At 42.5% G+C, this 11860-nt stretch overlaps 1 protein-coding gene across 1 annotated transcript in view; it reads left to right on the top strand.

Annotated features, from left to right (window-relative positions):
* Positions 1 to 495: 495 nt before the first annotated feature.
* The window catches only part of pole (polymerase (DNA directed), epsilon), a 15896-nt gene continuing 4531 nt past the window's right edge, over positions 496 to 11860 (top strand). The window contains 36 exon segments of the mRNA XM_020594526.1: positions 496 to 742; positions 867 to 1002; positions 1114 to 1194; positions 1323 to 1367; positions 1453 to 1545; positions 1848 to 2002; positions 2183 to 2327; positions 2417 to 2497; positions 2598 to 2705; positions 2792 to 2902; positions 3030 to 3115; positions 3220 to 3339; positions 3451 to 3583; positions 3684 to 3797; positions 3923 to 4135; positions 4865 to 4972; positions 5116 to 5244; positions 5318 to 5420; positions 5759 to 5905; positions 6033 to 6178; positions 6749 to 6897; positions 7000 to 7092; positions 7240 to 7542; positions 7686 to 7881; positions 7983 to 8197; positions 8611 to 8713; positions 8837 to 8917; positions 9078 to 9200; positions 9596 to 9805; positions 9970 to 10010; positions 10012 to 10165; positions 10268 to 10411; positions 10502 to 10642; positions 10774 to 10927; positions 11291 to 11397; positions 11566 to 11774. Coding sequence (XP_020450182.1) covers positions 675 to 742; positions 867 to 1002; positions 1114 to 1194; positions 1323 to 1367; positions 1453 to 1545; positions 1848 to 2002; positions 2183 to 2327; positions 2417 to 2497; positions 2598 to 2705; positions 2792 to 2902; positions 3030 to 3115; positions 3220 to 3339; positions 3451 to 3583; positions 3684 to 3797; positions 3923 to 4135; positions 4865 to 4972; positions 5116 to 5244; positions 5318 to 5420; positions 5759 to 5905; positions 6033 to 6178; positions 6749 to 6897; positions 7000 to 7092; positions 7240 to 7542; positions 7686 to 7881; positions 7983 to 8197; positions 8611 to 8713; positions 8837 to 8917; positions 9078 to 9200; positions 9596 to 9805; positions 9970 to 10010; positions 10012 to 10165; positions 10268 to 10411; positions 10502 to 10642; positions 10774 to 10927; positions 11291 to 11397; positions 11566 to 11774 — 4745 coding nt within the window. The 5' untranslated portion in view covers positions 496 to 674.

Raw genomic sequence — 11860 nt, 5'->3', positions numbered from 1 at the left:
AGTTTTTAGATTAGTCACAATGGATTTGTACAGTTTTATATACAGTCAGTGGGGCCAGTGCAACTTCCTTTGCCTCCTGTCTGGTGGGGCAGCAGCATCAAGACAGTGACACCAGTACACTGAACAAACCAGTCAGAAGCAAAACTTCTTCAGCTCCACTGTGACAAAAAATGCTACAGGAAGTCCTTCCTTTCAACCCTAAAACCGTTCAGCTGATTTTTCCGAGAGCTAAACACTGTTTGTTTGCATTTGGTTTTACTTGGCATCAAACTGCTACAAATACATAACACACAAAAATACAATTTTTTACTAAAATTCAAAACATAGCCCCACATCGGTACGAGGGGTTGTTGTTTCATTCTGCCGATATTATGCGAATGCAACATAATAACTTCTGTTAACAGTGGGAATCTGTGTAGAATTTTGGGGTTGGGTGATTCATCTTTCAATAAACGACCTTCGTTTTTCCTCCCCCTCGGCGCTGCTCTCGCGGGAACTACAGGCACGCGCCAAAATAAGAAAACAAGTCGTGTCCGTGACAGTGGTAGAGACATATAAAAGACAAGCCTTATTCTTAAAATCTTTTCCAAATGCGGCTTTATGCACAATTTTATACAACCTGAGCGAGTCTAACATTTATTTCGCGTGCCCTAGCCGGCAGGCCACGAGAGACGATGGTTCTGCAAAACAGTGGACGTTACAGAGCCGACCGAGGACAAAGTGGAGGAGATCAGGAAAACCAGTGAGTTAACGTTACTTCAGCTATTCTAGAGCCTAGACAACTACAGTGTATTCAGTTCTACAGGTTAGGATATGGTTGCAGGAGTAATGTAACTTAGTGTAGTTATTATATGTGTTTGAACCAGGGACGATGGGTCCTCGATGTCAGCTCTCAAGCGGCTGGAGCGCAGCCAGTTCACCGAGGAGATGGACTCCCGCTTTGGTTTCGACAGGATGAAGGAGCCGGGTGAGAAAACAGGCTGGCTGATCAACATGCATCCAGTAAGTACACACAGTGTAATAACAGTTATCCTGTGGGACTTCTTGTGGTGGAGAAGAAGGTAAACTAAACATAACACGTTGTGTGTGTGTGTTTTTACTCCTCTATTCTAGGTAGAGATCCTGGATGAAGACAAGAGGATGATCAGTGCTGTGGACTTTTATTTCATTCAGGAGGATGGAAGCAGGTTTAAGGTGTGTTACCAGCCTAACACAACAGGTGTAGTTATTATCATGTAATAATATACATGAAAAATGTGCAGCAAACCTGGATCTCTTTCCACTGCATTAACACACCCCATTGATATTCATTCCATCTGTAGGTGGCTCTGCCCTTCAAGCCCTATTTTTACATTGCTACTAAAAAGGTAAATCTGTGCCTATCATTTAGTTCTAATGCCATGTAAGCATGTTCAGAACCTCTTTCTCTAAAAGCAGCCTTTTAATTTCTAGAACTGTGAGAGAGAAGTCATCTCATACTTGTCTAAGAAGTTCCAAGGGAAGGTGGCAAAGCTTGAAACCCTTGCAAAAGAGGACCTAGACCTGGTAAGTGTTTGTGTCCTTCAACAGCATAAAGGTCATTTTATGTGGTTCATAACACAGTTAAAAAAAAATCGTTAAATTACAAGCCACGTTTTTAAAGCAAACACCAATTGACAGAAAAATAATCAGACTTGAACATATAGTTTTCATCTTAGTGACATTTTATGGCTATTTTTGTGTTTCATAGATTAAACAATAATAATCATCCGATTAATTGATAACAAAAAGAATCCTTACTTCCATCCGTACATCTGTATAAGATGTACTGGCTGGTAGTGTTGTTGATGTGCTGGCTTGTTCCCTAGCCAAACCATCTAGTTGGACTGAAGAGAACCTACGTCAGACTGTCTTTCAACACCGTGGACGACCTCATCAAAGTCAAGCGTGAGATCGCCCCGGCGGTGCGCAAGAACCGAGAGAGGGAGCAGGCCAACGACGCCTACACATCAATGTTATCAAGGTACCACCAAAGTACCCTGTTATTTTCTAATGAGGTTACCTGTTATTTGGTGCCGCAGATGGCTGCCTCGGTTCTGTACCGGAAACAGATTCCTTGTCTGTAACATACTTGGCCAAATAAAGGTGATTATTATTATTCCAGATTTATATTGAGCTGTGGATGCCTGTGCTGGTTTTTCAGTGCCTTATCAGGTGGCAACGTTACCTCGGCAGACGAAGACGGGATGTCAAAGAGTATTTTAGACCAGTTAGACAACATAGTGGACATGAGAGAGTATGATGTGCCCTATCATGTGCGTGTGTCCATCGATCTCAAGATCCACGTGGTAAAGACAGATTTCTTTCTCAGTGCTTGAGAAATCCTTAAAGATTCCTGTGCTTGCTTTTGCCAATCCTCACAGTTTTTATTCTTCAGGCTCACTGGTACAACGTTCGATACAGAGGCAGTGCTTACCCACCAGAAATAATACAGAGAGATGACCTTGTGGAGCGACCAGTATGAGGATTTTGTTATTCATGTTGCAGCATAGTATATGTCATATATTCAGATTTATCTCGCCAGTGCCTTTCCATAGAACACTGTCATGTTCTTTTAGGACCCAGTTGTTTTGGCGTTTGACATCGAGACCACAAAACTGCCACTAAAATTCCCAGATGCAGAGACAGATCAGATTATGATGATCTCCTACATGATAGATGGACAGGTGAGTATGCATTCCTTCTACAAGTTTGTTATATATTTTCTGTTAAACTGTGTGTGTCAATTTCACTAACTTTGTTTCCTTTAAAGGGATTTCTCATCACGAACCGAGAGATTGTCTCTGAGAACATTGAGGATTTTGAGTTCACTCCCAAGCCTGAATATGATGGGCCTTTTACTGTTTTCAACGAGGATGATGAGGTACGTAGCTGAATGCTTGTAAGTATAATACAGCGTAAATAAAAATGAAAGCACTTGATTATATACATACGATTCTGTGTGGTCCTGTCACTGTTAATAACATGTGGTAGCATGACTTTGGTTGCAGGCAGCCCTTATCAAGAGGTGGTTTGATCACATTCAAGAAACAAAGCCAAACATCTTTGTAACATACAATGGAGACTTCTTTGACTGGTGAGCCGTAGTTTTGCAGTGCGTCAAAACTGATGCTGTTTCCTGCTCATTAATTATGGTGTTAACATTTTATCTCTGTCTCGCTTTGTTTCTACTCTTTCCAGGCCTTTTATTGAGGCTCGGGCCACCCTTCACGGACTGAGCATGCACAGGGAGATTGGTTTCCAGAAGGATAGTCAGGGAGAGTACAAGTCCAGTCAAGCCATTCACATGGACTGCTTAAGGTTCCCACACATCTGACACAGTTAAAATTCTGATGTTGTAAATCTACACTTAGGGGTTAGATTCATTATTTTCTAACAGTATCCCTCCCACCTGCACCTCCTCTGTGTCAGGTGGGTGAAAAGAGACAGCTACCTGCCGGTGGGAAGTCATAATCTGAAGGCTGCAGCAAAGGCTAAACTGGGCTACGACCCAGTGGAGCTGGACCCAGAGGAGATGTGCCGCATGGCAACTGAGGAGCCACAGGTACAAAATTGGACAGACAGTTTTTACAGCTCAGAAAATTAAGAATTCAGTGGTTTTGTATGTGCATTTACACTTTCATGGACCTTTTCTCCCCTGTCAGACTTTAGCAACATACTCTGTGTCAGACGCTGTGGCCACGTATTACCTCTACATGAAGTATGTCCATCCCTTCATCTTTGCTCTGTGTACGATAATCCCCATGGAGCCTGATGAGGTTTGTTTTTTATGTGTTTTGTAAAAAATAAATAAATAAATAAAGACTTGGATCCAAAAAAAAAACCATAACATGCACATTGATAATTATTCATGTCTTTTCTTGCATTGTCTGTCTCCTACCAGGTTCTGCGTAAAGGTTCTGGGACTCTGTGTGAAGCCCTGCTCATGGTGCAGGCCTTCCACGTCAACATTGTATTCCCCAACAAGCAGGAGCAGGTCTTCAACAAGCTCACAGATGATGGCCATGTCCTGGACTCTGAGACCTATGTGGGTGGCCACGTGGAGGCGCTGGAGTCTGGAGTCTTTCGTAGTGACATCCCCTGCCGTTTCAAAATGGTACTGTCTGTCTCAGCTCTTTGTAATGTTAAGGTGCACTGACTAAGATTTTACACATTGTCTCATAGATCAAGTGAAAATGGGACAGAATGCGATGTCTCTCGGCTATACAACCCCCTCAGTGCTGCTTACGACCCTTCTGTTGTTATTCCAGCATTTCTAAACTGTGTTTTCAAAATCAAGTCAATAAATTGGCCACCACCAACTTAGGAAGGTTATAAGAAGTGTTTTTCGAATTGAGAGTAGTCCTTTCAAGCAGCCAGCCATGGAGGAGCTCTAGTCTGCTAAAAGTCCAGAACAGTGGCTGCCAGACCAAAGAGGTGATTTTCTTTTGCACAGAGAGAGTGGGACAAAAACAGCCAAGCATTAGTTAGGTGAGCATTAGTTTGGCTTTCTGACATAGAGATCGATAAAAGCAGCCAAAGGACTCAAATTTGATTCAGATGTGGCATTCTTCCTTTTGGATGACTGACACATTTACTCATTTTTCAGCTAATGCTAGCTTTGGACTGTAGGATGCATTTTGTACAGTTTGTCGCAACCAGGCATCCATAGTTAACATCGTTGCTAGGAAACAGGATGTGATGGGAAGGAATAAGAGCGATTAGCTTGTGGTGTCAGATTGTTTTAAGTGTCATGGACCCTTCAGTGGCTGAAAAGAAATTGGGTAGAGTAGATTTAATGTTTGCTGTCATACTTATCTTATATTATGGTGTTGTTTGTTGACAGAACCCAGCTGCATTTGACTTCTTGTTGCAAAGAGTTGAGAGAACGATGCATCATGCCATTGAGGAAGAAGAGAAAATCCCTTTGGAACAAGTCACAAACTTTAATGAAGTATGTTGTTTTTTTCTTTCTTATTTTTTTGTTGGCATATTTCTTTTTTTGCATTATTGTATCTCAAATATGTGTTATTATTTTTGAAAAGTCTTCCCATACGTTCTCAGCTTGAAGTTATAAAATAGCGTGTGTTTCCTCAGGTTTGCAACGAGATCAAAACGAAGCTGAACTCCCTGAAGGAGGTTCCAAACAGGATCGAATGCCCCCTCATCTACCATCTGGATGTTGGGGCAATGTACCCCAACATCATTCTCACCAACCGCCTGCAGGTAAAAAGGGAAGAAAAAAGTAAGTGAAGAATATAGAAAAGTGTGAAATTCAAAACTTTTTCTTCTTTCATAGCCATCGGCTATGGTTGATGAGGCCACTTGTGCTGCCTGTGACTTTAACAAACCTGGTGCCACCTGCCAGAGGAGGATGACCTGGCAATGGAGAGGGGAAATCAGTAAGTCAGTGTTGTACAGGTGTATTTTGTGTTGTTATGGATATGGACTGAAAAAACAGAAGACTCAGAACTGTTAAAGGTGCTAAACCTGCTTCTAAAATGTATTAACTTGGATGTAATTTCCTGTGAGAAATTTTATTTTCAAAAAAAAAAAGTACACTCAATTATAAAAGCACTTTAACTGTCATGGTGCAGTTTGGGAAAGTTAGAGATAAAGATGTCATTAAAAACAATGGTAAATTAAGGCAGTAGATGTATGTAATGTGTTGGTTAATTTAATTTTTATGGTGCATTATAAGATGTAGCCACGAGCTGTGAGTTGTTGCCTGTGTCTGTAGTGCCTGCCAGCCGCAGCGAGTTTCACCGCATCCAGCAGCAGCTTGAGTCTGAGAAGTTCCCGCCGTTGTTCCCCAATGGTCCACCTCGCGCCTTCCACACACTCAGCAGAGAGGAGCAGGCCAAACATGAGAAGAAACGTCTGTCAGGTGCTTAATTTTTCCAGCCTTTATTTATGTGTTGTCGTTTATTTAATTAGACCAGTCTAGCTCCTATGACTTTGGTTCATATTTACTCATTACCAAAGCATACATAAATGTATATTTGTTGTCTCAGACTATTGTAGGAAGGCCTACAAGAAAATCCACGTGACCAGGCTGGAGGAGCGCATCACCACCATCTGTCAGAGAGAAAACTCCTTCTATGTTGATACTGTGAGAGCGTTTAGAGATCGGCGTTATGAATTCAAAGGACTCCACAAGGTTTGTTTTGGTATTTATTAGAGATGCGCCAGTTGCTGTTTTCTTAGCCAGTTCTGATTTCCAATTTTTTAGGCAGTTATTCCCAGTGCTATTTATCAGAGTTTTGGATGTAGTTTTCCCTTCTGCAAGGTGTTTCTGTAGGCCTCACTGTGCGTGTTTTGTCCACCTTCAATGTGAACAGGTGTCTGGTATAGACATGAATGAGAGGTGCACGCAAGATGCTACACGCTGCTCCTATGCTACGCTTTCGGTCCTTGAGCAGCATGTGTATAAAACTGACCAGCACAGGATCAGATATATCAGACTAATCAGCCTGTTACTGATCATGGCTAATCAATGTAAAAAAAAAAAAAACAAACTTGCCAATTTCGATCTCCAGCTGAGCAATGGGAATAATAATCATCCCTACTCAGTTTGCAACGTCTAAAATACAGCATTTGAATCACAATGTAATGGTTCAACCAATAAACACACAAGTTCTCATTTCAAAATGCACATTTTACATGATATTGTCTCATCCAGCCTGTCATCTTTTTCTCCAGAGTACTTATTTTTCCTCTTTTTCTTAAGGTATGGAAGAAGAAGCTGTCCTTAGCTCAAGACAGCGGAGATGCTGCTGAGGCGAAGCGCTGCAAGAACATGGAGATCCTGTACGATTCTCTGCAGCTGGCTCACAAATGTATTCTTAACTCTTTCTACGGTTACGTCATGAGGAAAGGGTAAGAGTCAGCTGCTGTCAAAATGATCCAAATCAGTGAGTGTTGACTGGTAAATAGTGCTCGGCTGTGGACCTGATGTTTCTGTCTCGGTGTTTCCGGCAGGGCGCGTTGGTACTCAATGGAGATGGCTGGCATTGTGTGCTACACTGGAGCCAACATCATCACTCAGGCCAGGGAGCTCATCGAACAAATAGGGTGAGTGTTATGTTGATGAGGTGTGATAACTTACACATTTTAGTAGCTACTAGGTACTGCATGTTGATGGCCAGGTCAGTGGCTGCAAATACAATGCAATACATTTCCATTTCACACACATCACACATTTAACTCTCTGCACCTCAGGAGGCCTCTTGAGTTGGACACCGATGGCATCTGGTGTGTCCTCCCCAACACCTTTCCTGAGAACTTTGTGGTGAAGACCAGTAACGAGAAGAAACCAAAGGTGACCATCTCCTACCCTGGAGCGATGCTGAACATCATGGTGAAGGAGGGATTCACCAATGATCAGTACCACGAGCTGATCGACCCCGCATCCCTCACATACAACACCAGGTCCGAGAACAGTATCTTCTTCGAGGTGGATGGACCGTACCTGGCGATGATACTGCCTGCCTCGAAAGAGGAAGGGAAGAAACTGAAGAAGAGGTGTGGCAGCAGTGGAATTTTAATTTTAAACTTGGATTCATGTAACATCTAACTTGTGTGTCCAGTGGTTGATTTGTTCCCAGAATTAGTGGATGTGCTGCCTGGTCAGGCTGATATTCAGTGTAGGTTTCTCTTTGTTTTAGGTATGCTGTGTTTAATGAGGATGGTTCTCTGGCTGAGCTGAAGGGGTTTGAAGTGAAGAGAAGAGGAGAGCTCCAGCTTATTAAGATTTTTCAGTCATCTGTTTTTGAAGCTTTCCTCAAAGGTACCACTCTGGAGGAAGTGTACGCCTCTGTGGCCAAAGTGGCCGACTACTGGCTGGACGTTCTGTACAGTAAGGTATAAAATGCCATTCTAGTGTCATAAGATATTTACATTGTGTTCTCAGCTGTTTCTCTTCTTCACAAAAACCTGATGGATTCATTTCACTGATTTTCCAGGCTGCTAACATGCCTGATGCGGAGCTGTTTGACCTGATTTCTGAGAATCGTTCAATGTCCAGAAAGCTTGAGGATTACGGAGATCAGAAGTCCACTTCTATCAGCACAGCTAAGAGACTGGCAGAGTTCCTGGGAGACCAGATGGTCAAAGATGCTGGTCTGAGTTGCCGCTACGTCATCTCCAGAAAACCAGAAGGTTCCCCTGTCACAGAGAGGTGGGGCACTAGCTCTGAAAACAAGCATTCATGCTGTTGGACAGTGTTTAGTGATCCTGTAACTGACCCGTGTTCAGACATCCATGTTAAAAACAGCAGCAAGAGCAGGTGTGAGGCGAAACAGGTGTTGTGGTCTCCAGTGGGTTTATGCACAACAAGTGAGTTTTCCTAAACAGAATATGTGACTTTATTCTCTTTAGTTTGGCTTCAGTAAGTTACTGAGATAAGAGCAGGTGGACATCGTTGATCCACAGCAGGGAAACTGAAATATCACTGCAGGACCAGATAAAACAATCTCAGAATGAAGTTGCTTTCCCAATATTCAGTGTCTGTGGGGAACAAGCACTTCATAATATTACCAGAAGTAAAAGCCTCAACTCTGACACTGAATGATTTGTGTTTCTCTCCATTAGAGCCATTCCTCTAGCCATCTTCCAGGCGGAGCCCAGTGTGAAGAAGCATTTCCTTCGGAAGTGGTTGAAGATGCCCAGCCTGCATGACTTGGACATCCGCTCTGTGAGTTTGGAAAACAACATTTTATGTATTCCATGGATAGAAACAACTGAGTCTTTAGTTTCCTGTGTGACTTTGGTTTTGTGCTCCCTTTAACATTAAAACTTCTGTCGTGGGCCCATCCAGATCCTTGATTGGAGTTATTACATAGAGAGATTAGGTAGTGCCATTCAGAAAATTATCACCATCCCTGCAGCTCTGCAACAGGTAAAACACACACACACACACACACACACACACACACACACACACACACACACACACACACACACACACACACACACACACACACACACACACACACACACTTTGTCCCAGAGTATCCAAAATGTGTAAAAGAATTTTAATTGTTTCTTTTTATCATAAGGTGAAGAATCCAGTGCCCAGAGTGAGGCATCCTGACTGGCTTCACAAGAAACTACTGGAAAAAAATGATATCTATAAGCAAAAGAAAATCAATGAGATGTTTACCAGTGAGGGCAAGAGACAGGTGGGTTTGCCTCACAACAAATGCAAAGCAATCTTGATTTATATAGCAGCTTTCTAAACATATGTTATAAAGTGCTTCACAAAGATAAAATCAGTAATGATAAAATAAAGATATACTAATGAGCATGGAGAAATAAAATACAATACCACACAACAATACAAAACAATACAAATAAATAATGAAGAAATAAAAGCATCTAATGCTTTTTCAAAACCAGTAGGAGACAGAAAATATTTCACTTTTGCCTGCAATCTCATCTGAAAGAGACTTGTTTTTACCACCGAGTTAATCTCTTTATCCAGCTATAACAAACTATCAGAAAGCACACCTAAGTTCTTTACCTGTGAAGGATGGGATAATCTGTGCTCATCACTACACGTCCTCCCCTCTCTCAGGTGGCCTGCCAGCCTTTTGATGCAGGCCAGACTGCGGACATAGAGGACTTTGGGATGCCAGCCAGACCTCTGCAGCCAGCCATCCTCATAAGCACCAAGCGGAAGCGGGCATCTCAGGGAGAGGAAAGCCAGGTGGAGTCTCAGGATGTCGAGCTCACCCAGTCCTGGAGAGAGATCCTGGGGCCACCGCCACCTATGGGCTCAACACGGGTAGGAAAGCAGCAGGAACAACTGAGTCTTTCCTGATGTGTCAATGTAGAATAGTCTGTATTTCAAATGACAACTATTTTTACAATTTCAATTTTGTTCCAGCATTCCCTTAGAAATATTGCACTCATGTTTGCACTAGTGTTAACTTCTGGGTCTGTACGCAGGAGGGGCGTCTGGTGTGGCTGCGCTACCATAAGAAGAAGTGGGAGGAAGGAAAGAAAGAAGAGGAGGAGGCTGCTAGATGGTGAAGCTCAACCTGTAGGGGGGGGAGTGATCAGAGATGGCCCTATGACTGGCTTGGGAAGTTTCCTCCGCAGAACCGCACGCAGCATCCTTGACATGCCATGGCAAATTGTGCAGGTGGAGTAAAATCATCCCATCATTCTCCTGCTTTAATAAGTAACAAAATGCAAAAAACCTTCTAATGTTGTCTCATGTGGTGTCTTATTTACTGCCTCTTAGATTGCGGAGACTAGTCATCCTGGTCTGTACAAGCTGTGGGCTGTGATTGGAAATGATCTGCACTGCATGAAGCTCAACATCCCACGTATCTTCTATGTCAATCAGAAAGTCCCAAAACAGGAGGAGGGAGCCACGTACAAAAAGGTGCCGAGTAGGAAAAAATGCGCACTGCTGTTACTAAATGTTGTGTTCTTCTAATAATTGAACATGTAAATTCTAATGGTTTGGTTTCAGGTAAACCGCATGTTGCCTCGCTCCAACATGGTGTACTACCTTTATGAGTATTGTGTACCAGAGGACATGTACCAGGAAAACATCAATGAGATCAATGCTGACCTCTCTGCACCAGACATCGAAGGGGTCTATGAAACACAGGTACCAAATAGACTCAGCAGTATTTTCATAACCTACTGTCACATAACAGTTTAGATATTCAGTGGCATTGTACCAAACCAACCCCAAATAATGTTTTTTTAAATGTGATCTCTCCATTGTCCTTCTGTCAGGTCCCTTTGCTGTTTCGAGCACTGGTGCAGCTCGGATGTGTGTGCATGGTGAATAAACATGGTGTGAGGGATCTGGCCGGCAGAGAGGCTGACACTTACGACCTGGAGCAGCTGGAGATGAGGTCTCTGGCCCAGTTCAGCTACCTGGAACCTGGTAAGACGTGTCTCACACACTGGTCATCTTGAATGGATGGCAGAATGTTCCTATAGGGATTATTGTTTTGTTTTTTAAATGTACTATTAGCTTTGCTTTAATCTAATATTTAGCATGTTTGTATTTTATATTTTTTGGGTATACGATGATGTAAATGGTAAAGGTAAATGTTTCATATGGAAGGCAGTGGTGGAACTTAAATGAAATGGCTATGATTGGACCCAAAAACAAATATTGGATACTTTAAATAAAGTTTCCCCGGTGGAATGTTGGACTATTACATAGCAAGTACCTGTGATATCATGGATTTTGTTATATGCAACAAGCTTTACATAAATGTGATATTGTTTGCTTTCTTCTAAGGGAGTGTTCGCCACATGTACCTGTATCACCACAGCCAGGGTCACAAGGCTCTGTTTGGCCTGTTCATCCCCTCACAGCGCAAAGCCAGCATCTTTGTCCTGGACACGGTAAGGATAACACTTAAGTCTTAATTTGTGCTACTGCCCTTGTGTTTGTGTTTTGACACATATGCTAGTATATTTTAAAGTTTTGGGAGGTTTTTTGCATCTTCCAAAGAGTCATGTTTTGTATGTTCACTGTAACCCTATAGAGAATAATGTTCAGTCTCATCTTAGGTTCGAAGCAACCAGATGCCCAACCTTAGCAATGTCTACACAGCTGAACGCACTGCTCTCCTGGAGAGGACAACTGAGGAGCTCCTGCCTCCAGAGAAACACAACTTTGAAGTTCGAGCTGAAAATGACATAAAGACGATCTACCGCGCACTGCAGCGCACACTGCTAAACTACAAGGTGAAATACACTGTTCCTATCGAGTGCTTTGTCTTGTAATACATTACATATAGTGGCATTGCTAATTGTGTTAACGTGACTAAATTGGTGAATGTGTGCTTTGTTACTGTTTACAGGA

The sequence above is a fragment of the Monopterus albus genome, unplaced genomic scaffold, assembly GCF_001952655.1.
Source record: "Monopterus albus unplaced genomic scaffold, M_albus_1.0 scaffold23.1, whole genome shotgun sequence".
In the NCBI taxonomy this organism is placed as follows: domain Eukaryota; kingdom Metazoa; phylum Chordata; class Actinopteri; order Synbranchiformes; family Synbranchidae; genus Monopterus; species Monopterus albus.
The sequence above is the reverse complement of the archived record's forward strand: the minus strand, read 5'-3'. Positions and strand labels throughout refer to the sequence as shown.